The 27,098-nt window shown below is 43.3% G+C and overlaps 1 protein-coding gene across 3 annotated transcripts in view; it reads left to right on the plus strand.

Annotated features, from left to right (window-relative positions):
* Positions 1 to 27,098, plus strand: part of LGR6 (leucine rich repeat containing G protein-coupled receptor 6) — a 143,560-nt gene that overhangs the window by 103,379 nt on the left and 13,083 nt on the right. For 2 of the 3 annotated variants that reach the window (XM_053393713.1, XM_053393711.1), the window contains 6 exons: positions 19,890 to 19,958; positions 21,525 to 21,596; positions 22,324 to 22,395; positions 23,370 to 23,435; positions 24,269 to 24,340; positions 26,463 to 26,534. In XM_053393713.1, coding sequence (XP_053249688.1) covers positions 19,890 to 19,958; positions 21,525 to 21,596; positions 22,324 to 22,395; positions 23,370 to 23,435; positions 24,269 to 24,340; positions 26,463 to 26,534 — 423 coding nt within the window. The remainder of the gene's footprint in view (positions 1 to 19,889; positions 19,959 to 21,524; positions 21,597 to 22,323; positions 22,396 to 23,369; positions 23,436 to 24,268; positions 24,341 to 26,462; positions 26,535 to 27,098) is intronic. The other variant, XM_053393712.1, reaches the window with a different exon arrangement.

Consider the following 27,098-nt stretch of genomic DNA (forward strand, 5'->3'; position numbering starts at 1 on the left):
GTATTTGAGATATTTAAGACTTTTAAAATAAATGCCATCTGGCCTCAGTTGTCCATAGACCTTTCTAGTTACCCAGTTTGCTTTAACAACAGAATCAAGTCATATAAAGAACAACAACTAAGGAGAGAGAAAGAGATTTTCTAATTTGCAATTTTTAAATTAGCTCTAAACCTTGTTCACCTCTGTTGGACATATCTCCTTAGATCCCCTCTCTGAATACAATGGTGCATATGTGGGCATCTCCAACATCTTCCAATTACATGAAAGGCCAGCACAGAGAAGAAATTCATTTAGCCTCTGTACCATTGCCCAGTGTTCCTTTCACGTCTTGGTTGCCATCTAAAAGTCTTACTGCCCCTGGTTGGTTGGTTGGTTGCTTCCTTACTTCTCCCATTTACTTAAGAAGGAAGGTTTGTTAATTGCTTTGTGTCATTAGTAATTTGCTACTTAAATTCCTTCTTTGCTTTCCTTTATCAATTTTACATTGTATTCATTTTAAATTTTCCTCTGATGCTAAAAACAGTCATCCACCATACCTTGCCTCCTTGCCCCCTGGTTTGTCATAACCTGCACATAGATTTGCCCAAAGGTGGTGATGATCTTTGGCACCCATTATCACAATATTTTCCCTTTTGGCTGCCTGTCTGATTTCTGTCTATCTCAAGATCATCACTAGAATTTTGGATCGGGGCGGGGGGGAGGCACAAGAGCATAACCCCAGCACTGTATTACTTTAGCTTAGAACTCTATCCATCACGATTCTATGACTGTGGGTGAAGTTCTTTCTCCTAAGGCTTCCTTGGATTTTATGTCCATGGATAACTGTATCCTACTGATCCACTGTGTCTCCAATATTCCCATTATATTCATGTTATCCTTTTATTACTAGGCATTGTAACATGAAAACCAACCAAATATCTCATAGCAAAAATCACAAGCAAATAAGATATACTAAGGAGGAGGGCGGGAAAAGTGTTTATATGGAAATGCTCAAAGCCTTGGAGCTAAGATGATGAGCAACCTGGATTAGACAAATTCATGAAGGATACAGCTATAGCTACCTGCCATTATGACTGTGTTCTACCTCCACTGTCAGGGGAAGTAGGCTTCTGAATACTAGTTGCAGGGAACTACAATTGGGGAGAATGTTCTTGCAGTCCTGTCCAGCTTTCCATAGGTACAGATGCTTCAGGTTACAGACGCTTCAGGTTACAGAATCCGCTAACCCAGAAATAGTACCTCAGGTTAAGAACTTTGCTTCAGGATGAGAACAGAAATTAGGCTCCGACGGCGCAGCAGCAGTGGGAGGCCCCATTAGCTAAAGTGGTGCTTCAGGTTAAGAACAGTTTCAGGTTAAGAACGGACCTCTGGAACGAATTAAGTTCTTAACCTGAGGTACCACTGTATCTATTTCGCCACAGTGAGACCAGGCTGTTGGACTAGATGGGCATTGGGCCTGATCTGACAGGGCTCTCTCTATGTTCTCCACTATTTCTATGTGATTAAAAAGGTAAAAGACCCCTAACAGTTAAGTCCAGTTGTGAACGACTCTGGTGTTGCGGTGCTCATCTCACTTTACTGGCCGAGGGAGCTGATGTTTGTCCGCAGACAGTTTTTCCGGGTCATGTGGCCAGCATGACTAAGCTGCTTCTGGCAAAACCAGAGCAGTGCACGCAAACACCGTTAACTTTCCCGCTGGAGCGATACCTATTTATCTACTTGCACTTTGGCATGCTTTCGAACTGCTAGGTTGGCAGGAGCTGGGACCGAACAATGGGAGCTCACCCCGTCTGATCGGCAAGCCCTAGGCTCAGTGGTTCAGACCACAGCTGTCCTCAGTTTGAGGGCACAGAGCGCTGAGATAATCATCCCTAAGGGACAGGGGTGTTTCTAGGTACATTGCTAACACATAGTGCAGGCTCCTGTCTTGAAGCACCTTGGTTGCCTGTAAAGAATATGTGGTTTGGCATTGCTCTTTACCTGGGAGGGATACATATTGCACATTTTAAAAGGGTCCACATCCCACAAGTTGTGTATGAAGCAGGTGCTGGAACATGGCGGCAGTGGTGAATGCTTGACTTGCAGCCAAGCTGCAGTGAGGTCCCTTTCCCACCAGCCATTGCTCTTGTGCAACTAATTGGCAAGCCATCTCCCCCTCTAGCAATCCCTGATGTTGCCACCAAGTCATCTCCTCTCCTGAGAGATTACAGGAAGAAATAAGGAAACCTCCGTGTTCATTCTCTTTTGTGCGGTTTGGCAGGTTTCCTTTGGAAGTCATTAGGGAGCCGGGCCAGTTCACCTAGGGATAGAAGACACAATGCAGGCATGTAAAGGAGAAACCGAAGCACCCCAAGGGCACCCCAAGGGCACAGAGCCAGGCTTTATTCTGGGAAGCTGATTGATATGAGCATGTTTTTGAAACGGCTTGCCGGGGCTTTTACCGAAACTGACATTAAATCTCAGGAGTTCAAGCTATCATATGAAATGCTGTGCAAATAACAGAGGAATAGTCACGGGAATTAACCTAAAGGAGACGCCAAGCTTTATGAGACTGAAGGCAGTGATGAATGGAGGAGAATGTGGCTCTCCAGAAAAGTAAAAGAAGGAAGCATCTGTTAAAGGGCTTGGGGTTTGTTTGGGTTTTCAGTAAAAATTGCAATAAGAGGGGGAAATGGAATAAAAGAAAATAGCATACTTTACACACACACACACACACACACACACACAATAGCAGGTTCAATGAACAGAGATCTTCCTGCCATAGGCACTGATGGCCAAGCCATGAATATTGTTGCCTTGCATATACCCTTCAAGCTTATCTGTCCAGCCCTCGGGGCTCTTCCACAGCCACACCCCCTGCAGGCCATGCTTTGCTGCCTCCTTGAGCTTTTCTGCCAGGTTGAAATATGTCCTTGAACTCTGACAATGCCTCTTGCTTCCCTGGACGGAGCATAGAGAGGTGTGTTTGAGCATGTGGAGAATCTTGCCTAGGGCAGGGGTCGCAAACTTTTTCAGCAGGGGGCCGGTCCACTGTCCCTCAAGCCTGGTGGGGAGCTGGACTATATTTTGAAGCGGAAAAAAGCAAGAATTCCTATGCTTCACAAATAACCCAGAGATGCATTTTAAATAAAAGCACATATTCTACTCCTATAAAAACACCAGGCAGGCCCCACAAATAACCCAGAGATGCATTTTAAATAAAAGAAAACATTCTACTCATGTAAAAACACACTGATCATCGGCGGGCCAGACTTAGAAGGCAATTGAGCTGGATCTGGCCCCCAGGCCTTAGTTTGCCTACCCATGGCCTAGGGTATGAAGACAGAATTTACATTCATTTCTCAGCTTATCTTTGGCTCTGGCATGCCCACCACAGAGGACATGTGGCCCTCAGAAGATTGCCCAGAGGAATTAGAGCGCTCGGATTGAACAAGGTTCCCCAAACCATAGCTATGGGTTCACCCTTTGTCTAACAAGCAAGAAGAAACTTGCCTTCTCCCTCCAGATAGTATATTCATGCTAAAGTGATCTGCCTTATTTTTATGAGCTCCAAACACTTGCACTCCTAAGGCTTCTTCCTAGCCTCTTTTCAGTCTTGGCGTCACCACTGTACTGGTGTCTGTTCTTTCAGCCCCGTCAATTCAGCTGTTAGGCTCTCCTAGTGGGACAGAAGTTCTCCCTGAGGCAGAAGCAAGGTGTGCTCATTTGTGTGGGGCAGGGATGGACTGTTGATTCTTAAGGAGACAGCACCCTCTTAAGGATGTTCTAATAACTGATATATCTAAGATCATGGATGTCATAACAACTTAGCACACTCCACTGTGTGCGAGGTACATTTTTCAAAAGCATAACACGAACTTTCCTCTTTCTGAACTGAGAGAATAAAAACCGAGAGGAGCAGAACAAAGCAAAAGCTGTGCCAATCCTGATAGCCCAGTTATGTGGAAACATGTGATTATCAGTTTATTACACACCATGCTTTTTTTCTTAAAAAATATATATGTTTAGGGGTATTCTCATTTTCCTACTCATACTGAAATACTGCCCTTCAGTAAGGCCAAAATTAGATTCACAAAATGTTTAGGGGTATGCGTACCCCTGCATCTCCCCTAGAAGAAAAGCACTGATTACACATCATTGGCAATAACAGGACTTCAGTTGGGCTGCAGTCCAGATTTAAGTGGGTTATGAAGTAAGCTATGCTGAGACATATTAAAACAGTATTAAATGCTCAAAATGGGTTAATTATAGAATGTCCCTATTTTCTAAGGGATATTGGAGAGTATGTGTATGCCCTCTGATTAATGTTTGGGTACACTTTCTCTACTTTTGCATATGTTTAAAAGCCTCAAGATCTACCGTAATAACATCCATAATCAGAAATGTTTAAAAATGAATTAGAATATCGATTTGAATTTTTTAAAAAATAGGGGAATCTGGTTGAGAATTAATTTTTCTCAGCTGAAGTTCAAAGTGAGCTAAGAAAGGAAAGGGACAGTAGCCCAAGAAATCAGCAATCAAAGGTACGTTATCTGTTCAGATGACTTTGAGGAAGTGGCACGAAGCTGAGCAAAGTCACATAATAGGCTAACATGACAAGTGCAACTTTTCACTGACTACTAAGACTGTCAGTCTTTGTTTCATTCACCTGTCTACTTTCACCCAGTTGCATTCACAGAAACTTTGCTTCCTCAAAATGCTTTGTCGTCAAGTCAGATGCATTTAGTACTTTGAAGCACAGAGTATTCTTCAACAAACCTGGGGCAATAAGAAGATAAGGCGAGGCTGCAGAATCAGGCCAGTGGCCTGTCTAGAACAGCATCCTATCCACACAGTGGCCAGCCAGATACCTGTGGGGAACTCACAAACAGAACCCAAGCACAATAAGTCTCTCCCCTCTTGCGGGTTCCAACAAGTGGCTTTACAAAGGATACTGCCACCAACCTTGACTTACGGCCATTGTTATTTGTAGCCATTGATAGCATTATCCTACATGGATTTGTCTAATCCTGCATGAATTTGTCTAATCCTGTTTTCCTAGAATCATGGAATCTTGTAGAGGTGGAAATGACCCAAAGGATCACCTAGTCCAACCCCCTGGGATGCAGGTATCACAGCTAAAGAATCACTGACCTCCCTGAATACCTTGGAGTAAGCCCTGTTAAAAACAGTGGAGCTTACTTCATGTATACAATTGCACTAATTGCTATATTTGTGAAATTTAAAAGAACAAGCTTTTAAATTAAATCAACTAAGCTTTACTCAGAGTACACTCACTGACATTACTGAAGATGATTAGGTTAGGTCCATTCATTTCAATAACTCTGCTCTGAGTTAATACCATTAAATGTCTTCGTTTTATTTAAGCGAGAATTATAAGAGGAGATGCAAATTGTTGCAAACCAAGACACTTAAGTTTATTCTAGTTTTTTACCAACTGAAAAAAATAAGAGGTGGCACTGATGTTGAAAATGGAAAGCATCAACATTTACAAAACAATAGGTAGGTTTTAGGATTTATAAACAGTATGTAAACATTCAGCAGTTTCTTTCACTTGATGCAGAAGCGGTCAGAATTTAAGGGCCAGGCCACCATATCCAGGGGAGCAATATGCTTCCCAGATTGCACTCTTAATTTAAATACCTGAAGCTGTTCTGTGAATTGAGGACTTTTCCAACACAAAGTTCAATGAGTTTGTTTGTTCAGTTCAGTTCAGTCAAACGCAGTAACATGCTGACATCACTAACACTGTTATCTTTGAATCTTGGACCCAAGAAATTTGGAGCAGTGTAAATTGGCTAGATGATTAAAAAAAAAAACCAGTGCATGAATTTTGCATTAATCTGACAAAGAGAACATTTCAATATGGGCTCTTCAATTTTCCTCAAGTTTCCTATTTTTGTATTTAATCGAGAAAATATTGGGGGGGAGATGTTTGTGAATACTTTCAAATTATTTCTCCTGATGTTTTACATATCTGCTTCAAAGACAGGTGATTTGCTTAGGATACACTAAACTTGCATGGTTTTTGAACCACGCAGCAGAATGTAGCCCACAACTCATGTCCTGTGGCTTGCTAGATGACCACCTAAAACCGTTTTTGACATCTCCGGCAAGCAGCAACAACAACCACAACAGGAAGTTTACCAAGCCCCTTGCTGGTTGACAAGTCAGTGGGTTACAAGTTGTGGAGGCCTGACATGGATGAGAAAGACCCATGAAAACATAAGAAGTGCACTTCTGGATCAAGCCAAAGGGGCATATCGATTCCAGCTTCCTTTTCCCCCAGTGGCTAATCAGAAGCCTGAGGGATGCCCATAGGCAAGGCATAAGCACAAATAGCACTCAATTCACTGTTATTTCTTGACTGAAGCTAGTCAATCAGGACACAGGAATGCTTTTGCAATATAATGAACAACCTGTATAAATATTAATACAACCACTGTAGTAACCTTATTCTATCACCGTAATCTTATATTCTATGTAATTAGAAAGACCTAAAATTGAAAATCCGTCTTTGTTGAATGACCAGAAAGCCCCCCAAAGTCAATTTTCAAGTTCACTGATTAGGTCCAAAGCCAGCATTATCCATTTACGCAGACTCTAATTCTGTAGCAATGTTATTTTTCTGGTCTGAAAACATACCACTAAATGAGACATACACAAATGTGTACCTGATGATAAGTCAGATAAGAAGCTTTTGAATGGATCAGTTTTATGACTTATTTCAATTAGAATGGCAGTAGCGCTATGCGCTTTGGCAGTGTACAGGAATAAGCTGTGGGGAGCTGGCTGTGAAGACAAAGAGAACATTTTGTTTTTAACCAATTAATCTGTTTTGAAAAACTTGCACACTCAAGGTATTTAAAGCCTGGAGCCCTGGCAGCAGTCTTGTATGCAGTTTGAAGTCCCATTACGCAAGCAATCCTGTAGCATATAATGTAACAAAAAAGTGGGTGGTATGGCAGAATTCCCTACCGATCTCAAGATCGTGGCTTCTATTGCCTGGGAATTGTATCTTGGCTGGAATCAAGTGTCATCACATGACAGTGATTGCAGTCTGGACACGTATCATTTATGATATGTTATTTTCTTCCTAATCTTAGCTTGTGGTTCGAGGACCCGAACCCCGCGCAGTGGAATGAAACACAAGGACACGTGATATAAGGTTAATGGGCAAGAAAAGGCCACAACTTTATTGATTACAGCAAGTGAAAAGGTATTGGCTTAGGCATTGGATTACGTCAGCTGACTCCACCCACTCGGAGAGGGGTGAGTCTAAAAAACAAACAAACAAAGGGGGTTTATTCACCAGTAGGTGGAGCCTGTTAATGCTAATCCAACTATAGGCTCTCCCCTGATGTCACCGAGGGTCGTGCCATGGCCTCCCGCCAAGCAGGCATCGGACAGAATACACGACCGCCGGATTCCTTTAACGGAATACCCAAAAATTGAAGGCACAGGCGATGGCCACACCTAGCCCTTCGACACCACAACACATTATTCCAATGCCTAACCTACCCACCAATACCACGAAAGTTGTGACGATTGCTACGAGGTAGGCGAAAAAACCAAAAAGCCTAATGCCAAATGGAAACATTCCTACCAGGCCCCCCGGATAACCAGGGCGACCAACCTAAGGTCCATAGCAAGGCCAAAAGAAAACTGGAAACCCTGCTCTAAGGGAGTGGAGGGTGGGTGACTCGCGACAGGACGACAAAAGTGAGGGCTGGAGGCTGGCGCCGCAGCGATTCAGGCTGCTGTACACGCCCCCTTGAAGGCACCTGGTTGGGTGCTTGACCGAGGGCGTGGGCGCCAGCCAGGTGAGTGGGAGGCAGGGGGCAAACGCCCCCTGCTTGAGGCGGAGTCCGGCTCCCGGCCACAACCACTCCCCTCTCTTGCAGGGAGAAGAGTCTTTTCCCTTTACAGTATCAGATACAAGCTGTTTAAGTGTGATATTCTTGTAATGCTTGTTCCTCTAAATTGCACATGCAGGTTGGGAATTGGATATATCTGTTCATATTATAAAAAGACAATGCACTGTACCCAAATATAAAATGAAAGCTGAGGTGAAGTTTCAGCTTTCCTCCCCCCCCCCTGTAGGAAATGTTTATTCTCATTGAAAAAACATGGGGATCAATAGATGATGTAGTAAAATTTTTTTTGAAGTTTTATGTTGGTTTTTAATTTAATTTAATTTAATAATAACTTTAAAACATATATATAGTCCAAAACTTGGTTGCCAAAGTTTACATACATACACACATAGATAATAATGTTAATTGTATGCTGTCTTTCCATAGTTCAAATCATGCTCGAGGTGAAACATGAAAAAACCGTGCATAATTACAGTAAAACAAAAGCAGCCATAAACAATAAGTAAAACATTAAAAAAATCACAATCAAATTTCACAATTTCAACATAAATAATAAAAAATCTAAAATAAGAATGCAGCTTTCCTCTTAAGAACTGGAGTTAGCAAGAGACTGAGGGAAGCTGGAGTACTGAGTGTATGGAATAAGAGCAAGAAGATGAGGAGGAAACGGGAATTCGAGAATGGGGTCAGGTCTAGGTAGACTGTAATGATACATGGGTAGAAATCTGAGAAAGGAAAAAAGCATACTATAATACCAGAAACGCAAGAGGCTAGAAGTAGATTCTGCTCTGACTGTCTGGCCTGTGCCAGTTCTCCAGTTTTTCTAAGCATTGTGAATTGAGCAGGATTAATCCATCCACTTAAGGTACAGTTCAATAGGCCTTTCCAGAGGTCATATCCTGGAGTATAAAATGCCAGCCACTGAATGTGAATCTGATTAAACTTTTTATAGTTTCTGACCCCGGGATATGAGCTGTGAAAGAATGTGTTTGTTGTTTGGTAACTGATAGAATTTGACAGATGCTCATGGAATGTAATTTTTGTTTTGATTATGGTTTTAAGGTCTAAAAGAATTAACTGCTGTTTGAACTTTCATGGTGCATAATGTCTATGTTTCAAATGTGAACCAGGGTCACATTAGAAATCCTTGATAAACTAAAGAGATTTAGCAAATGTGCATATTCTGTAGTTATTCCCATTTGTCTGACACATAGCTATCTGCCCTATTATTTGTGCAGTTTCTGACAGAGGTTTCCATGTACCAGTTTAAGCTTCATTTTCCCCTGACCCCTACCCACTTTTTGTATGAATGGCATGACATTCCAGTTGGAACTGCCACAATTCCACCCTTCTATTCCTAGAGTTAATTTCCAGTTTCTGCTGCCTTTATCTAGGTGTTGTTCTACTATCTTGACAAGGACAGGCAATCAGTTGCCATGGGTCTCTGGGGCAATTTGGTTCAGTCATCTCCATCACTTGCCTCCATCACCTTGCTGACAGGTTTCATGCTAATGGTGGCATCATGTTATGTGCTTTAAATGTATACTGTGGAATCTGTAATTTGTACAAGGCAACTGTCCTCCTGTCTCAGAGGAAGGGGGAATCTCATGCTTTTGAGAGGGAGGAAAGTACAGTGGAAGCCAGAGCAATACCTAAAGCTCTTCATGGTCTTTCTGCTCATTCCTGTCCTATCATTTTCAATGTCAACTTCTCCTTGCTGTCTTAGAAAGGACAGCTTTAATGTACAACCTATTCTAGATTCACCTATTCATTCCACAATGCTCTCCAAACCATAAAATGAAGTTGGATTTGTCTTTACTGCCAACACAGAAATCTGCAGACTTTCATATGGTGCTTTCCATAATTCATACTGGCATCTAGCCAACGAAGTCACTCTGGGTGTTTCTGGTAAAACATTCACAGCTATTACATCATTAAAAAGCGCCCACGAGGTTGCTTTAATGGCATACTATCATTTTACCAATATGGAAAGGGAGCACCATTCATACAAAATAAATAAATAAATTGTAGAGGTGCATAGCAGAGGTGCATTCAGATCTACTCTTGGTTTCCTAATCTATGTCTATCATTCTGAGCATCACCCAATTATGTGGAATTAGTCCCCTTGGGGTTTTTTCCCCCTCTGTAGCTGCGTCCCTGGTGTTCTCTCTCATTCATACAGATTCTTCCTGAATCTGTATAGTGAAGGACCCCCCAGGAGAGTCCAGCTCCCGAAGGCCTACTTTTAGCTTGTTAAATAAATTCAGCCCAAATTGAAACCATATTGAATCCAGAAGCTTCCTCGGCTACATAACAGACAGCTGAGAACAAACACTTTCCAGAAGCATTAAAGAAAAGGAGCTTAGTGTGAGGGGAAGGCCTGGGGGGATTGAGGAGACAGCTGAGTTTTGATCCTATGAAGTGACACTAACATCTTCTCAGGAACAGTGTGGTCACATTCTATGATCATCCCAGGTTTGGGGAGTTAAGAGAAAGGGTTTGCTCTCAGTGTTAAGCTATCTGGGATTCACTGGTTGCAACGTATAGCTAAATACTCTGTCCAGACAAAGCCTGACCACTAGCAGTTGTCCCACTCCCCGGCAAAATAAACCTAAATTTATGGTACCATTTCTGTCAGCAGTGACTCATTTTCCATATGAAGAGGGAAAGCTGATGATACAGGTAAACCACAATCAAAACCTAACCTTCATCTTTCTTTGGGATCAATTTATTTGAGAAAGCACAGGGACTTCTTTCAATTTCTTGTATGAACAAGGCACTCTTAATTCACCTGTCATGCTGAGTTTGATCACATTATGACATAAGAGTGATCCCACTTCACTATGGAGAGTGTGTAGCAAAAATATCCTTTAAAATTATTTAATTCAAGGGGGAGTTGTTATCCCAGGATAGCAAGCCTGGAATACCAACTTCTAAAACTTAGCTATGTAAAAACAACTTCAGAGTCAAAGCAGATTCCCATGTAACTGCATGCAAAATTTTCTGGGAAATCTTAGCTGGAATGGATTCTTGCTGATTTGACTTGAGCTAAATTTCTGTAATGTTTAACTCCATGAGCCTTCTCCCCATTCCCAGTTATACCTCACATTTTGCACTCTTTGAATGTGGCACTCACCCATAATATTTGCACTGCCCAGATGTGGGCACATGCCCACTCCAAAAAAGGTGGACAGCCAAAATTATTGGAAAATATCAGCTATCAATGTAGAAATAATGCCCTAGCAAAAAGTCTGGAAGTGCTATGGACCCTTTTTTCTGCTTTCTTGGGCAACAACTGTCACAGAGTTACAGCAGCAGTCCGAATTACTGGAAGGGGCTGGAAACAGTATGAAACTAAACAGAAAATTTCCAGCTCCAATTTCTGATCTTACTGCATCTGTAGGTTTATTAGCTGCAAATTTGTGGTGTTCTGTGGAAGAGTTTATGGTTTCATATAGGTTTTTTCCCCCCTTGGCTTCCTAGGCAGAACCACTAATAGCCTCTAAGAGGCAGAAAATTGAGCTGAGGCTATCTGTTTTCGTCTCTCTCACTCTCCGGCCCCTCAAGAGTTATTATTAGTTCCAGGCTGTGTGTCATTGGTTCAAACAAATCACTCTGGCAGGCCTGTCTGGCAGTCATCATTTTGCTACTGTCGATTTACTTTTACTCTTAAATAAACATTGATCGAGGTGTTCTAAATATGGGTCCATGGAAGCTCTCTAGAACAATAACAAGTTCAGTTAGCCTGCTGCTTTTCCAGGAGACCAGGCGGAGTTTTAATAGGTTCCTCTTTTAAAAGCAGGAATAGGTGAAAAACCTGAACAGGCAGCTCTGAATGTGGTTAAGCGAGTAAGGGTTTTATAGCCGTACCCCTCACACCCATACCCCCTTCAAGAAAGACCATTAACATGGACAAGAGACTCTTTTCATATACCGGTTTATTTCTATTTGGAGTTCTCTGGAGCAACACGGAACGTAGTCTTGCTATTGTTTGCCAATTTTCTTTGGGGGGGGATTATTTTAGTTTTATAGAATTACATGAACATTCTCTCGTTGGAGCTATTAAGCAAGGGAGTGCTCATCCAACAATATTTTATTTTATTTTTAAGTAAGGAAGACATGAGCAAGTCCTGTCAGGGAGTTCGGCTACTCAACATAATTAATGTCCCAGGCACAGTCCCAGTTGGTGGGTCACACAATGCTTTCCAAACTGCAGTTGTGTTATAAATTATAGTGCTGGCCAGAGAGAAAACTGTGTTTTCCCAACAATGATACAGCGTTCTTCCAGACAGGGACATAATGGGCCATTCGGCTATTGCAAACAGGTTGTTGACAACAGGTTGCTGTATGTTTTTTAAATGGATTTCCAAAGAAAGTGGGGTTAAATGGGGGCAGAGGAAATACGTTGTTTGGATGCCCACATAGTGATGTGGACTCTGTGACAATGCAGTTCTAAGTGCTGTGAAAATGCAGCATCCACCAAGACAACTAGAGCCATTGCATCAAAAAAAGTTCTTAGTATAACATTCTGTTTTTTCCATGATGTTGACCATTGACTATACAGTGGTACCTCGGATTAAGAACTTAATTCGTTCTGGAGGTCTGTTCTTAACTTGAAACTGTTCTTAACCTGAGGTACCACTTTAGCTAATGGGGCCTCCCACTGCCACCACCGCGCAATTTCTGTTCTCATCCTGAGGTAAAGTTCTTAACCCAAAGTACTATTTATGGGTTAGCGGAGTCTGTAACCTTAAGCATCTGTAACCTGAAGTGTCTGTAACTTGCTGAATTTTAAGATGCTAATGGATTCTCAGCCTTAGTATATTCTGCAGCCTGAAGTTTTCCCACCTTAGTACAAATATTTTCCCCGGTTTTGTTTTGTCTGATTTGGATTTGAATAGCCCCATGGACAGAAAGGTGGTCTAAAAGCTAAGCCAGGCCACTTCACAATCTTGTTTGACGACTCTTTCTCCATATTTAGCAATTTAGATGAAATGTTTTGGGGAGGGTTATGGGTATATGGTCGCAATTATGCAAATACATCCCAAAGATTTGCTCCAGGACAGTGATGGGAAAGCTGGAAATAAAATAGCAACTCACCAATGCTAACATAATGTCATCTTTTGTGACATTACACTGATGCTGCAGCTAGAACACTTCGTCCTAAGCATTTATTTGTTGGCCCAGAAAGCCTCTAGACTGGCCTATAAAAAACTCTTATAGAGTTGTTTTGCTATAAGGAATGGCCTTGTCAAGCTATCACCTACGCAGGACTAGTTAAAAAATGGAGTAAATCAAGGTAGACTTTTCCATTGCAGATGAGGTTGGGGCTTGTGCCAGCCTTATCTGATCCTTCCAAACTCTGTTCTCAGTACCAGAGCTTTACTCTGAGTATAGCTTATGCAGTAAGAATAGGTTCTGAGTGCAAATTCCTCAACAATTTGAGTAAATAGAGAGAATGCTGGGGAAGGCTGTCTAGCTCTGAGGGAGGTGTTGCAGACCCACTCACAGTACAACCCACCCCACAGGTGAAGGCAGTAAGCAATGATAGGTGGAACAATCCTGACACAACTTTATGGCTTAAAAATTGGTCACAACCTTTTCAATCACAGATGTAGCTAGGCTTAGGCTTAGACTTTGGCTGTGTATCCACTATCAGTCTCCCAGGGGAAGGCTGAAGTTTGTACAGGGTTGTGCCTGAATTATGGGCCAGCTCAAGACACAGGTCAACTAAGCTGATACTCCGCAGACCTCTACTGGAAGCCCCAAGGCCCTTTGGTTCCCCACTTGGATTCAGGACAGAAACTTCCACTCAGACCCCTCTACCAGGGTACCCTGAGATCACACCTGCTTGATGTCAGGGTGATGAACCAAATCACCCAGAATTGGACTAAAGATTCTACCCAATGCCTTATCTGCGGAAAGTTGTGGCGATTCTTATGAGGAATGCAAGAAAGAAAGAAAAAACCAACAGGCCTGATTTGTTTGCAAGCAAATTCAAATACAGTGACCATTTGAATCACAGCAAGGTCTTTATATAAGGTGCCTCAAGAACAGCATATGGGGTGGATGGGCTGCTCTTCTGCTGGCCATGCTGCTGATCTACAGCGAAGCCGGCTGTTACCCTTTGATGCCAGACCAGAGTGAAGACTTGCTGCAGTCTTCAGCCAATGCCCCCCACCCCCGCCGCCAAGGCTGATTGGGCAAAAATTCAAAATTATTGGGCAGGGAATTCCAGGATCCCATGCAGCCCTCTGAGGAGGATCCCAATGGCTGGCCACAAGGCCGAAAGAATTTTTCTCCTCCGTGGGGGGTGGGAATCATGATGGGCCTCAACCACTGGCCATCCCAAAACTGGATAAGTGGCCCTTTCTGGTCAGGCTTGAGCTCCTGCATCTCCTTTTGTAGAAATTAAGCACTGAAGTAGTCTAGTGGAAACTAAAGTATTATTCTGAAGGAAATCTTAAGTCCTAAATTGGTAGCAAAGCTATATTGCAAAGGTTTCTCAAGTAGCTCTTTCATATTTTGCATTGCTCAGTGCTAGCATTCCTAAGAGCAAGTTCTAAGAAAGGGCTTTTGTGCGCCTCAGTTCATTTGCATTTTGGTATAACTTTTCCCCCTCTAGCAAGTGCATTCCCAAATAGAGTTCAGGAATGGCACCCCTGTTCAGAGGGATCTGCTGAAAAATACAATAATTTTTTCTCTGCCAAGCAGAAACTGAGAGGTTATCCAGATAGGCTCTCAACATAAGTGAAGAATGCCAATGCTTATTCGGAAAGAACTATTCTTGTATGTGCTTGCATGCTGCTTGATATGCAATCAAAAATTACAACTGTCAATTAAAGCCTGTGAAAGCGCTTGGAAGAGCAACTGAAAAAGCAAATGAGCGGCTTACGTTTTACTAATTATATTAGCTATCAATTGATGTTTTGTTTTTACTAGTTCTAACATGGATCATGTCAAAAATTGCCAGACTTTTCATGTTCATGGGAGAGGCTGCTTGGAGGACTAGACCGTCATAATGGAAATATTATATTTCACAATTCCCCACCCTGCATTCATAGGAATTCCATTAGTTATGGAAATTTTGATCTAAGCAAGCGCTATATCAACAATTGCAACCCAATACAGTCATCCCTTTAAAGGCGCCTCCAGACTGTTGCTATTTTTGAGTGGGATTCAATCACATATTGGCAAGCTCAGGTTGTGCAATTACAGTGGGAAGATCTGGTGCAAGAAACCTACTTCCCCAAAGGATCAGACTTTTTTTGCAATAAAGAAAATGATGGGAAAATGCGGTGGAAAGTATGGGGTAACACTTGCTCTGTTGTAACACCATCTAGTCTTCCCACAAATCAATCGGAGTGAATCCTCTGTAGCTGATGTCTGATCTCCCTGCAAACACATCAGGATAAATGTAAACATTATTATCATCACCACCATCATCCCCTCTTCACCACATGGTCTCAGGGAAGGGTGCAGCAATTCAAAATATTGAAAACAATTAAAAACAAATCAGACAATATTCCAAGTACACAACGTTCCAAGTGCCGTCGCATCATAGATTTGTGCAATGGCTTTATGATAATGGCAGTTTTATTGTCAGTTCCTTTCCTAATAAACCCTAATATGGATATATATATATAGTGTCACAATGGGCACTTTCCAGTCCTTCAATATGGAGGCTGATCTTAGGGACAAGTTACATATTTTTTGTTAAAAGATGAGCAATTTAACACTGTAGTTCTTTAAGAACTTTCAGGAAGATGTCATCTGAACACAGTGATTTTTCCATTTTCCATTTGTCGATAAGGTCTAAGCCTTTGTCCTTTATCACCACTATTTTCCTCAGTTCCTCTGATTCTCTTCTTGAGAAAGTGAGTTCAAGCACAAGTGACCTGTGCTCTTTCACTGTGTAAACAGAATGCAGAGAATTCATTCAGTTTCTCTGCAATGTCCTTGTCTTCCTTTAGCACACCTTTTACTCCTTGTTGTCTAAAGGCCCAACCATCACTGAAATATACTCAAGAGTCGAGAGTGGATTTCATGCTCTTTATTCAGCTCATAGTGGTGAGGAGGAATGAAAGTTCCCTCAAAGTATCTGCTTTATATACATTATTTACACAATGGGCTGCACGTGATTGGCTAATTCTGGAATTCTCCTGCAGGCCAATCAGGTTGTCGATTCACTTCCATCTGGAGCTGGATTGGGTGGCTCCTGCAGACCAATCATACTGCTGCATTGTTCTAGGACCAATCAGACTGCTGCATTCTGAATCCTATTGTTCTAGGACCAATCAGACTGCTGCATTTTGGATCCTATTCAACTCAGTACATAACAACCACCTTAGCCAGTTTCCTCTTTCTAATGTATTTAAATATTTAATTGGTGATGGTCTTTATGTTTAAAATGATGTGCTCCTCAGATACTACTACTACTAATACTACTACTACTAATAATAATAAGTGCTTCCTTTGTTGTCTGCTTACATTTCTTTTGCTAAAGTTTGTGTTCCTTTTAGTTCTCTTCATTTGGGCAAGACTTCATTTTACTGGACCACAATTTCTTCCACTCTTCTTGAGGCATGACCTCTCCCCTTAGCACACTGCTTCACTGGACACCTTTTTAAAAAGCTCTCCCAACCCCACACATTTCCTTCCCTATTTCCTTTGTACTAATTCTTCAAACCCCATTTTCCCTCAAGCCCATCATTCACTAACCTCCCCACTTCCTGTGGAGATATGATGTAACCAGTAGCAGCAGAGGTGCCTTTATCTTATCCAAGCATTTTAGTCATTCTCTGCCAGGAGATTCACCACCACTGCAAAATCTCACAGAGCATTAGATTATAAAATGATTAGCCATAGTTTTGGGGGTTTTTTAACAGTGTGTATTGCTTAGGCTGTTCTCAAAAGCAGTGCTTTTATCTGAGTTTTCATTTTTCCACGTCTGTAACTGAAGGAAAAGATATAGTGAGAAGATAGTACATCCAATATAAAAATGGCTTTTTCCCATTACACACCTCCCTGTAACAAGTGAGACATTTAAAACTCACCTGTTTCTGTGTCACTTGAGAAAACACCATTGTAGTAGTGAAGTTTGAAATTAGAATGTCATAGAAGACTGACGCCTTTAAAAATTGGGAAATATTTCTGGTCACAAGTGGAGTATGCTTACCTCCACTGCAATCAAATACCTTAAGCATACCGAGCAAAGCGTTTTGTGGTCATTACAGCACTAGATTTCATGGACCAGAGCTATCTTCAGTTGCATGAAGTGTGATTCAGTTTTCAGGTATGCATACCTTGGATGTAATGGTGTGTTTGTGTGTGTGTCAGTGTTGGAATTAAGTATCAATGGGATGCAACAAGTATAGCCTGACAGCTCAGTCAAAGCTCAAATATATGTAAAATGACCCTTTGCAGTAACAGTGGTTGGTGACGACAGAATTGTTTTAGCATTGCTGAGAAAATTCACTCCTATAGTGGAACAGGAAACCATTATCTCTACTTAGACCCAAATGAATAGAATTGAATTTTTTAATGTTGCAGTTTCAAACTGGCATTTCTCTTTGAAGTTCCTTTGTTCCAGGGTAGCCACTTTACAGTGTGTGCGTCTGTCTGTCTCTCTGTGTGTGTGAATGAATATCTGTGATGTTCACCTACTAGTCTGTTGTATTGGGGCTTCTGAGTTTAAGGAGGTGTTATAGCATATGGATCTAACTGCATGCAGACACTTTTGACACTGATTTGTGTTACATGATGCTTCTTTCCACTGCTAATAAGAGGCATGTCTAGCCCTGCCTACAATGGATAAGGGCACAGGGGAGTTACAGGGTAATTATGAGGCAGTGGTTGTGGGGGAGAAAGGAGGGAAGTGGGCGTTACTAGGCAATTAGACGGCAAATCCCATTTAATTCCAGAGTAAATTCATGGTTGTTTCTGTCCTTTAACCACAATCCCATTCATGTGGTAATTACTTTGGGGTCCATTAAGTGCAATTACAAAGTAATCCACAGGAGCCAGTAATTACTCAAAGGTTCTAAGATATTCACCAATTAAAACCCACTGGGCTACCATGTAAATAGAAATGGTCACATGGCATTTATGAGTCAGGATAGTTCCCTGCAACGTGTTTTATTGTGCTGGCTTCTTCTATGAATGGGACAATGAGGCGATGGGTAGTACATAATCTACACAGCAGCAAGTACCTCATTGGCCGTTTCAGACCAGAGAAATCCAGTGTGAATTATTTGTTCTGTTTCTTTTCTTGTGGATCACCCACACTGTTCAGATGGCATCATATTCTTTGGGTTAAGTTTAGCTAGGAGCTTCTCTTGTCTATCTTCATCACTGGCTCGGAAATACAGGTAGAGGCATTTCTCCTGTAAATGGGCATCACTCTCTCAACAATTGAATTAAACCGGTTGGGGGTGAGGGGACACTATATTAGTTGAAAATTTCAATCCAAATACAGTAGGAGGGTTAACACACTCTGACCACTGAAAAGCATAATTAATGTTGGGGCCTTCTTGCATGTAACTCATGATATATCTCATTTCCCCTTGAAGAATTAGTGGTGCTTTCAGATGACAGTTATAGTCATCTGACATGTGACAAACATGGCATGCCAACACCACCATCCCCAAAAAATGTGTTTAGGCCTGTGCCATCCCCCTCATTCCTTGTTGTAACAATGGCAATAATATATAAAATGGCAATTATGTATAAAAGTGTATTTTTCACACCATTGGCACGCTGCCGGTCTTGCATAGTTCACATATCCTCCTCCTAATGAGAGGGCATGTGTATTTCAGTCTCCCTTCTGTTAGTGACTGAAAGTAAACGGAGTTGTGCTTTGCAAGACTGGCTTGTGTGGCTTTGCCCTCAAATAACAAATGGGTGAAGGGAGCCTGCCATAGCCTTTCCTTAAAACCACAGGTGGACAACATCGTGTCCTCCAGATGTTTTAATCACCACCACCACCACCATCACCATCGTTTTATTTGTATGCCATCTTTCCACAAAAAAGAATGACTGCTCAAAGCAGCTTACACAGTGGCGGAGCTAGCTGCTCGGCCACCCGGAGCAGCGCACATGCTGTGCACCCAGGGGCGATCCGCCCAGGGGACGGGGTGATTGTCACGGCGGCAATTCGCCCAGGGAGGATTTTGTCACCCCCTCCCTCTGGGATGGCACCCGGGGCAGACCGCCCCACCGCCCCCCTTCCTACGCCCCTGAGTTTACAACAAAGAAAACAATAAAATCAACTATCATGAGAACAATTTCTTGACATAATAAAGCAATAGCGTAACAGCAAATATCATAACACCAAAACACAACATTTCACTTGCAACAAGATTGCATCGTCATCTTAATTTTATTGGTTTTGAACTACAACTCCCATCATCCCTGGCTCCACAGCATTGTGGGGGGATGACTCATTGGCCACCCATACCTCTCGTTTTCTTTAAAGTAGCCATAACATAAGTTACATCAGCAGTAGCTGCTCTCTGCCCTTGTAGGCTACAGCTGCTGCTTCCCCTTTTCTCTGAAAAACAGGCAAAGCCAAGCAATATGTGAAGAAAGCACTCTGTTTGAAAATGCATTAAATAATTTCCTCTTCCTTTTGCTTGGTTTTAGAAATGTGTTTGCGAGGAGGACAGTGATGGTGGTGAGTGTAGGATAGGCTGGTAGAATGCCTAGTCCTAGAAGGGCAGCTAAGATGCATCAGAGGGAGTAGCTCAGATAGGGATGTTGGGGGTCCAAGATGGCGGTATTACTAGAGGTCTCTGGAGCTTGGCTTGGCTCAGGCCTGATTTGTCTCCTAACAGGGAATATTCCAGCATTTCTTTGATATTGTGTTTCCAGACATGGGTGGCTGGATAAACATACTTGGAAAGCTCATCTCCAGTGCATAATGACTCTGTTTTTCCAACCCTTTGGAATGTGTCACACTCTGCTGAGCTTTTCTAGCTTTCTTAATGATGCCTTTGCTTTTCTCTCTCCCAGGGACCTAAATTATAATGAGTTGGTGGAATTCCCAGTGGCCATTAGGACACTCGGCCGACTTCAAGAGCTGTAAGGCATTTCTTTTGCTTTCCTCGAGGAAGAATTCTCAGAGATAATCTGGCTCCAGCTTTAATGTGGACGGAACTGCCATTCCAAATGCTAATGCGCATTCCTCTTTCACCAGGCCTCTCATAAATTCAGCATGCCCCTCTCCCCGCACTGCAATAAATGCCTCACGGATGTCATTAGTGCCAAATAGAATTTCCAAAGTTGTGGTACCAGTGGGCAGATCGCCATGGGGTGTAATAACTATGGCCTTTGGCCAAACACATGAGACTCGCACACAAACACACCTCCGCAGAGAACTGCTGAAGGCCCACAGCACTGATGGGATGGGCATATTTTGCTGTGCCAGTTTCTGCAGCCCCTGCTGCTTTCCACCTCTAGGGCTATGTTCCTTCAGAAGAAGCTTTGAGGCTCTAATTATTACCCTCAGTGGAGCATTCTCATTTTCCACCTCACTAAGGTCCATTCATTCTTCCAGGACATGGGCAATTTCTGGCTTTCCAGGAAACAGACGTGCATTGTGGGTAATAGGCTTCTCAGCCCTTAGGGTGTGTTCAGATGGTCCTAATTTGGGAGTGGCATGCACTGTCTCAGTGTTTCCAGTTTCCAAAGTCCACATATCTGGGGTGTTTCAGCTGCACTGGTTCCCACCAGATTACTGTGTCCCAGGATAGGAGTCTAGACTGTGAAGCTTACATTGTTAGCTTGCCAAGAGCACAGGGGGTGTCTTTTGTACTTATTTGCATATATTCTGCTTACATTATAACTGCTGTTTGTGATGTCAGGTTTGACCAATGCTGCTAATTCAGTCTGGCTTCATTAAATGGTTTTGTCCTATCTTTCCATCTAAAAAAATTGATATGCATGCACATTCGCTGTAAAGAGCTTCATTTACTTTGAGCTTCATAGAGAATTGGTGAAGTGCATATATTAAGAAATAAAATATGGTAATCATGGCCACGTAATGGGCATGTGTCTGTTTTGCAGCATGTATACAAACAACAAGGGACGCGGGTGGCGCTGTGGGTAAAACCTCAGCGCCTAGGACTTGCCGATCGCATGATCAGCGGTTCGAATCCCCGCAGCTGGGTGAGCTTCCATCGTTCGGTCCCAGCTCCTGCCCACCTAGCAGTTTGAAAGCACTCTTAATTGCAAGAAGATAAATAGGGACCGCTTTCTAGCGGGAAGGTAAACGGCGTTTCCGTGTGCTGCGCTGGTGCTGGCTCCCCAGAGCAGCTTCGTCACGCTGGCCACGTGACCCGGAAGTGTCTCCGGACAGCGCTGGCCCCTGGCCTCTTAAGTGAGATGAGCGCACAACCCTAGAGTCGGACACGACTGGCCCGTATGGGCAGGGGTACATTTACCTTTATACAAACAACAGGAGGGAAAACATAAGTGGTGACAGCTTCTTGCCACATCTTCACAAATGCAATGGACTACATTGAAGATACTCACACAATCCATGTAGTAAATTTTATGTTGTGAGAAAGCTAACTTCAGACTTTCTATGTTTAAACAATACTTCTGTGTTCTAATCCTTAACCACCCTGGTGTCTTCTTGCTCAACAGGGGCTTCCATAACAACAACATCAAGGCTATTCCAGAGAAGGCGTTTGCTGGGAATCCATTGCTCCAGATTATGTAAGGAATAGGAATATGAAACCCAAGATCACTGCATAACCCCACCATGCTTGTCATCAGGGAGCTCATCATAATTCCCAGGGCTGTTGTCTCTCTCTATTTCCCGAGGGAAAAGTTAAAGAAAGGAAACCAACATGAGTTGGAAAGTTGTACTCTAAATTTCCTTTACCTGTTTCTAATGCCATGTAATTTACTGTATTCCATCAGGGGAATGAAAAAGAGGAATCAACAGGTTATAACTGCAGTGTTTTCTTCATCCATATCAGTGCAGGTCCCCTTTCAGCCACTGGAAGATAGGAAAATGTATGTGAGATACGAAGGAAACTCCTGAAGGAGCTGCCCAAATATGCTTTTCAGGCAGTTTTCCACTTTCGTTCATGGTGCTGCTTTTTTTAGAATTACTCTGTGGCAGGCAAAGCTTGTCATTAGCTGGACAGGCTATGTCAGAGCTTCGTTACTGTAGAAATTTGACTAGGCAAAGGGTATTCTTGGGTCAGCTGGGAAAACATTCTTCACTTTTCCCCATGGTCTTAGACCACAGTGACACAACTCGTACCTGCTTTCGCCCTATTCCCCCAGATGTGATAGACTTCTATATCCCACATGGTGCAGCTCTTTTAATTCTATCCCAGTCATCTTCCTCAGTAGTATTCATACTAGCAACAGGGAAGAGACCAGGCCTTCCCTACACATATTGGCATTAACTGTGTCTTCTCCTCTTCTACAGGACTTTGACCCGGGCTGGCATCCGTTTGCTTCCTGGAGGAATGTGCCAGCAGCTGCCCAGCCTACGAGTTCTGTGAGTTACAAACACGCTTCCCTTTCTTGCTAGGGCTCTTGGCAGGCATATTTCCTACCAACACAGGAAGCCATGGCTCCCTGTTGCTGACCAGTCTGGCACAGAAATGTACTGGGCAGCCATGGCACATTTTCCACCCTTCTGCTTTCTCCATTCCAGGGAGCTAGCATTAATGGGCTTTCTGGAAATCATATTGTGTCGCTTCAGTTCCATCTGTAGTCATATGGAACATCACTCTTAATCCCCAAATTTAATGAACACCAGTATCGGGACATATTGGGTTAAGAATATTGTGGTGATGAGTGGGTGGAAAAACAGGGCAGAGACTATCCAGGATTATGATCAAAGTTTGTCTTATGCACATATTGAAAGAAGTGCTGGATTGAAAAATCGCAGACACTGGAGTGGCATCTACAGCTCTTGCGTAGTCCTCAGCTAACACACAATACATTAAACTGTGGTGTTTTTCCGTTATACGTCCCCAGATGTTGTTGGACTACAGTTCCTATAATTCCCCAGTCATTTTAGCCAGTGATCAGGGATTGTAGGTGTTGTACTTGAGCAACATCCTTGGGACACAAGGTTGAAGAACACTGGTTTCAAGTGATGTAACAGCATCATGCAGAAGTATGCTTTATACCCCTATGTCAACTTAGATAGCCACCAAGTAGTAGCCCGTTACTGCTCTGTTTTTTGCTTTTTTTGGTGAGTTGGACACAGAAAGAAGCTAAATTGAACAGAGGAAGTGCTGAATAATCTAGGGATAATATCAGGAAACTGGGCATATAAATGAATGAAAGGACTGCTGCCAAGCATGGGGTGGGTGCAAAGAGGATATTACCTGTCTCTGGGGTTTCCTGCTTCCCCAGCTGCATAGCCTGGGGACACCCACTCCTTTCCTCAAAACCAAATACATTCCAGGAGGGCCTTCAAGAAGGAAGGCTTTGTTCTAACTTTCGTTGTTTTCCCCACAGTGAGCTCTCGCACAATCAAATTGAGGAGCTACCCAGTTTCCACCACTGCCAGAAGTTGGAAGAGATGTGAGTAACTCTTGCTTCGGGGCAAGCTGAGGTGGAATCCCCAAGCCTGCACAACAAGTTAAGCAGTCTGGAGGTGGATAAACAGTCTGGAGATGGGTGCTGTAGCACAAGATCTTCCTGGGGTTTAATAGCGTCTCTGGGTTTCTTGTGCCCTTTTTGCATGAATGCTTGAAGCAGCACAGGAAGCTGCCTTATACAGAGCCAGGCTGTTGGTCCATCTAACTCAGTCTTGTCTGCTCTGGCTGGCAGTGGCTCTCCAGGGTTGCAGGTAGGAGCTTTTCCCAGCCTGACCTAGCATCGGTTGAACTTGAGACCTTCTGAAGGGAAGGCAGATGCTCTACCACTGAACATAAAATAGTTTTGAGGGTTGAGAAGGTCAGGGCAAAACAGACCAGTGAGTATGAGGGCACTGAATCTTTGCTTTCCCAAGAGTTCCCTTCTCCCCACCCGCATGGTATTCCCATGGGCGGGAGCACCAGCTGGTGACACCGAACCCTGCAGGCTTCATAGTGTGATCTGAAGAGGCCTGGGAACAGTTGGTATAAAGAAACCTTGGTGCTTGTAACTGCTGCCCCCCACCCTGCCTTCCTCAAGCACACTTTTTATTTGAAGGGGGCACTGTCACAGGCCTGAGGCAGTATGCAGGGAAAGGGGTGGGTGGCAAGGAGTTGTTTTGTTTCTTGATCCACTTTCCCCTTGAAATCTGAACCCCTTTTCAAGCCTGAATAGAAATAAACCTTCATGGCAGCCCTCCTTTCTTCTGCTGCCAGTGAGGATGGAGATCTCTGTGAAGCAAGTCTCCCTCTCTCATTTCAGCCTCTCTGTCTTTGCAGTGGCCTTCAGCACAACCGCATCCACAAAATTGGAGCAGACACCTTTGGGCAGCTCACAGCCTTGCGCTCCATGTGAGTACAGCTTGCTGGGAAGCATCAGAGGTTTTTATTTTAGTGGAGTAGTGCGAGGCAGTGCACTCTGGGCATGATCGCAGATGCAGCCGTACAAAGATCTGTTCAAAACAAGCCTGCCGTGCCAGCCCATGGACACACAACACCCCATTCTTGCAATGACATCTACCTTGCCCCCACCAACCGAAAAAAAGGAGCAGCAGCACTGAGTGGAATATGTACTTCAATGTGTGGGGCCCAGCTCCAAGCCTGCAAAAGTACCAGATGCAGATGAATTTAAAATATTGTTGCAGAAGTTGGGTGCCACCCCCACTCTCTGCCAAGCCAGTAGCAAGATTCCAGGGGATTTCAGGCACTCACCCAGGGTTTGTGCTCCTTTGGAAGCTTGAAGACGCAGCAAAGACTGTCGTGGCTTTAATAAATATAATTCGTTCATCTATTTACACCTTCAGTCTGCATGGAGGGAGTCCAGATCTTACAGCATGGTCATTTCAAGAGGGGCTTGTACCCCACAGCAGCGCAGCACTGGAGTCAAAGTTATCTTTCCCAGCCAGCCTTCAGCCAGGCTGCCCAAGATGGATCCCAGTCTCTTCTCTCCCCTTTTCTTCTCAGCACACCTCACTCCGAACTCTCTCTTTTCCTGACACTTCAGTCATACACCTTATCACCATAGCAAGCTCTGTCTGCCCAGGCCCAAGAATTCCTCTCAGATGGATCATCAACACCTTTTGTCATGTTTATGCCTCTATCCCAGGTGAGGCCCTGGCTTGGAAAAGAAGCTTAGCCGGTGTTCTTCCACTGGCCTGCAATTTTCCCTTCAACCCTCCAACTAATCAAAACCCTACTATTTATTAATTTCTAGGGTTTAGGGGTGTCCCCTTCAAATCTACAGCAATATGAACACACACTCTATATCTATCACATGCCTCACACAGAGAGAAGACTTGTGATGTATTGCATTCCTCAGAGTTACAAGCATACCAGGAGCAAGAGATTATTTGTGCACCAAAACGTTTCAACCCTTTGGACTGAAAAGGGGGGAAATTAAAAATAAGTAAAAACAATGGTCCATCACTCATCTTTCCTGCTCCTTACTCAAGTTCTCGAACAGAGTCCTCTGTCCCAAAGCTTAGTCCCTAGCCCAATCTTGCAAACCTCACAGCCTTTCACTTTCTGCTCAGGCTGTTCCTTACACAGCTCTCCCTGTTGAAGCTAGAGGACAACAGCCCCTCATACCCTCCATGGATCTTTCAGAAGCTATATGCAAGAGCCCTGTTGTGTGACCAGCCAGCTTGTATTCCTAAGGCCCATACTTCTGAGGTTCTGCTGAAATAACAATCCACACCATACTCATACTAAATTCACACATAATAATTCCACCACCACCCTTTGGTGGGTGGGGAGGTCACAGTGCACAGAAAGGACAGGGTCAACCCTTCCTTCCCCAGGCACAACCTTTTCCTGAAAATGCCCTCCTGCGCTGCTATCATGCTTAAAAGAAGCTTTCCATTGGAGCCAATAGAAGGCTTTTTGACGCCTAATTGCAAGGGGGGGATGCTACAAGCTGTATGGGGAAGCCCCAGGTGCCAGATCCAACCCATGGGATGGTTGCTACCCGTCCCTAGAAAAATGTGGTTATCCTTTTTTTCCTGCTTGGACTTCCAGTGGGACGAGTTTTTTCATGTGTTCAAGCTTATTCTCTTCCTCATCCTCAAACTGTGCTGGCAGAGGGTGGGTCTGGTGGGAGGAGGAGAGTGAAAGCCTGACCAGGTATTAGGCAAAGGGTAGGTTCACAAGGAGGAGAGCCAAGGGTGAGAGCAATAGTTATCACAGGACAGAGGTAGAGGGTGGGGTGGGGCAGGGAGGAAGAGTTAGAAAGAGGGTTTTTGCACGGCCAGAGGGTGGGTCACAGAATAAACCACTGTAAACCCTGTGTCATTGTCATGGAATGCTTTGAAGTCATTTCTGCACCAGGTAAAGTAATTTTTAGCCCCACAGTCCCCCCCCCAACCTGTCCTTTATTTTGCCCAACCAAAGGTGGCAACCCTAGCAGTTCCCCACCCCTGACTTACAGACTCTTCAGCATACTTTCTCCATCCCTGCATGTACTTTTGCCTTGCAGAGACCTGAGCTGGAATTCCATTCAGTCTATCCACACGGATGCCTTTGTGACCCTCCGCTCTCTCATCAAGCTGTAAGTTACAGTGGCAGGGATAAATTACTGTTGTTTAAGTCAAATTTATATGCCACCCTCCCTTCCAAAGCAGGCCAGGGCAGTAAGAGAGGTAGGCATTATGTCAAAGGTATGCATTGTGTCAAAAATTAAATACCCCAAACTGAGGTGCTGCAGAAGAAGTTAAGCTCCTTTTACACACAGCTAAATATGCTTTTCACCTGACCAAAACCTGATTGCTTATCCATTTTCAATGTCTAAATTAAAAGGGTAAAAGTGCTATCACTTTATAATATTTTTAACACCAGGCAAGTGAAAGTTCTTAGTTCTGCCAAGCAGTGAAAATTTTGGAATTGATGAGGTCCATCAACATCCCAAAGGCCTTTCTTGGCTCCACTGTCCCTTCTTGTTTAAACAATAATATACCATTAAATGCCAAGGGTTGGTTCTATTACAGAACAGAGTTTAGCTGAAATAACCCATACAGCATGTTCTGTTACTGGACTAAAACCATGTACTTATTTTCAAGGGAAAATCAGGTGAAAAGAAAAGAAACGTATTGCTGGCAGATTCCCCTTAAAAGTG

Source organism: Podarcis raffonei, chromosome 6, assembly GCF_027172205.1.
Source record: "Podarcis raffonei isolate rPodRaf1 chromosome 6, rPodRaf1.pri, whole genome shotgun sequence".
Classification (NCBI taxonomy): domain Eukaryota; kingdom Metazoa; phylum Chordata; class Lepidosauria; order Squamata; family Lacertidae; genus Podarcis; species Podarcis raffonei.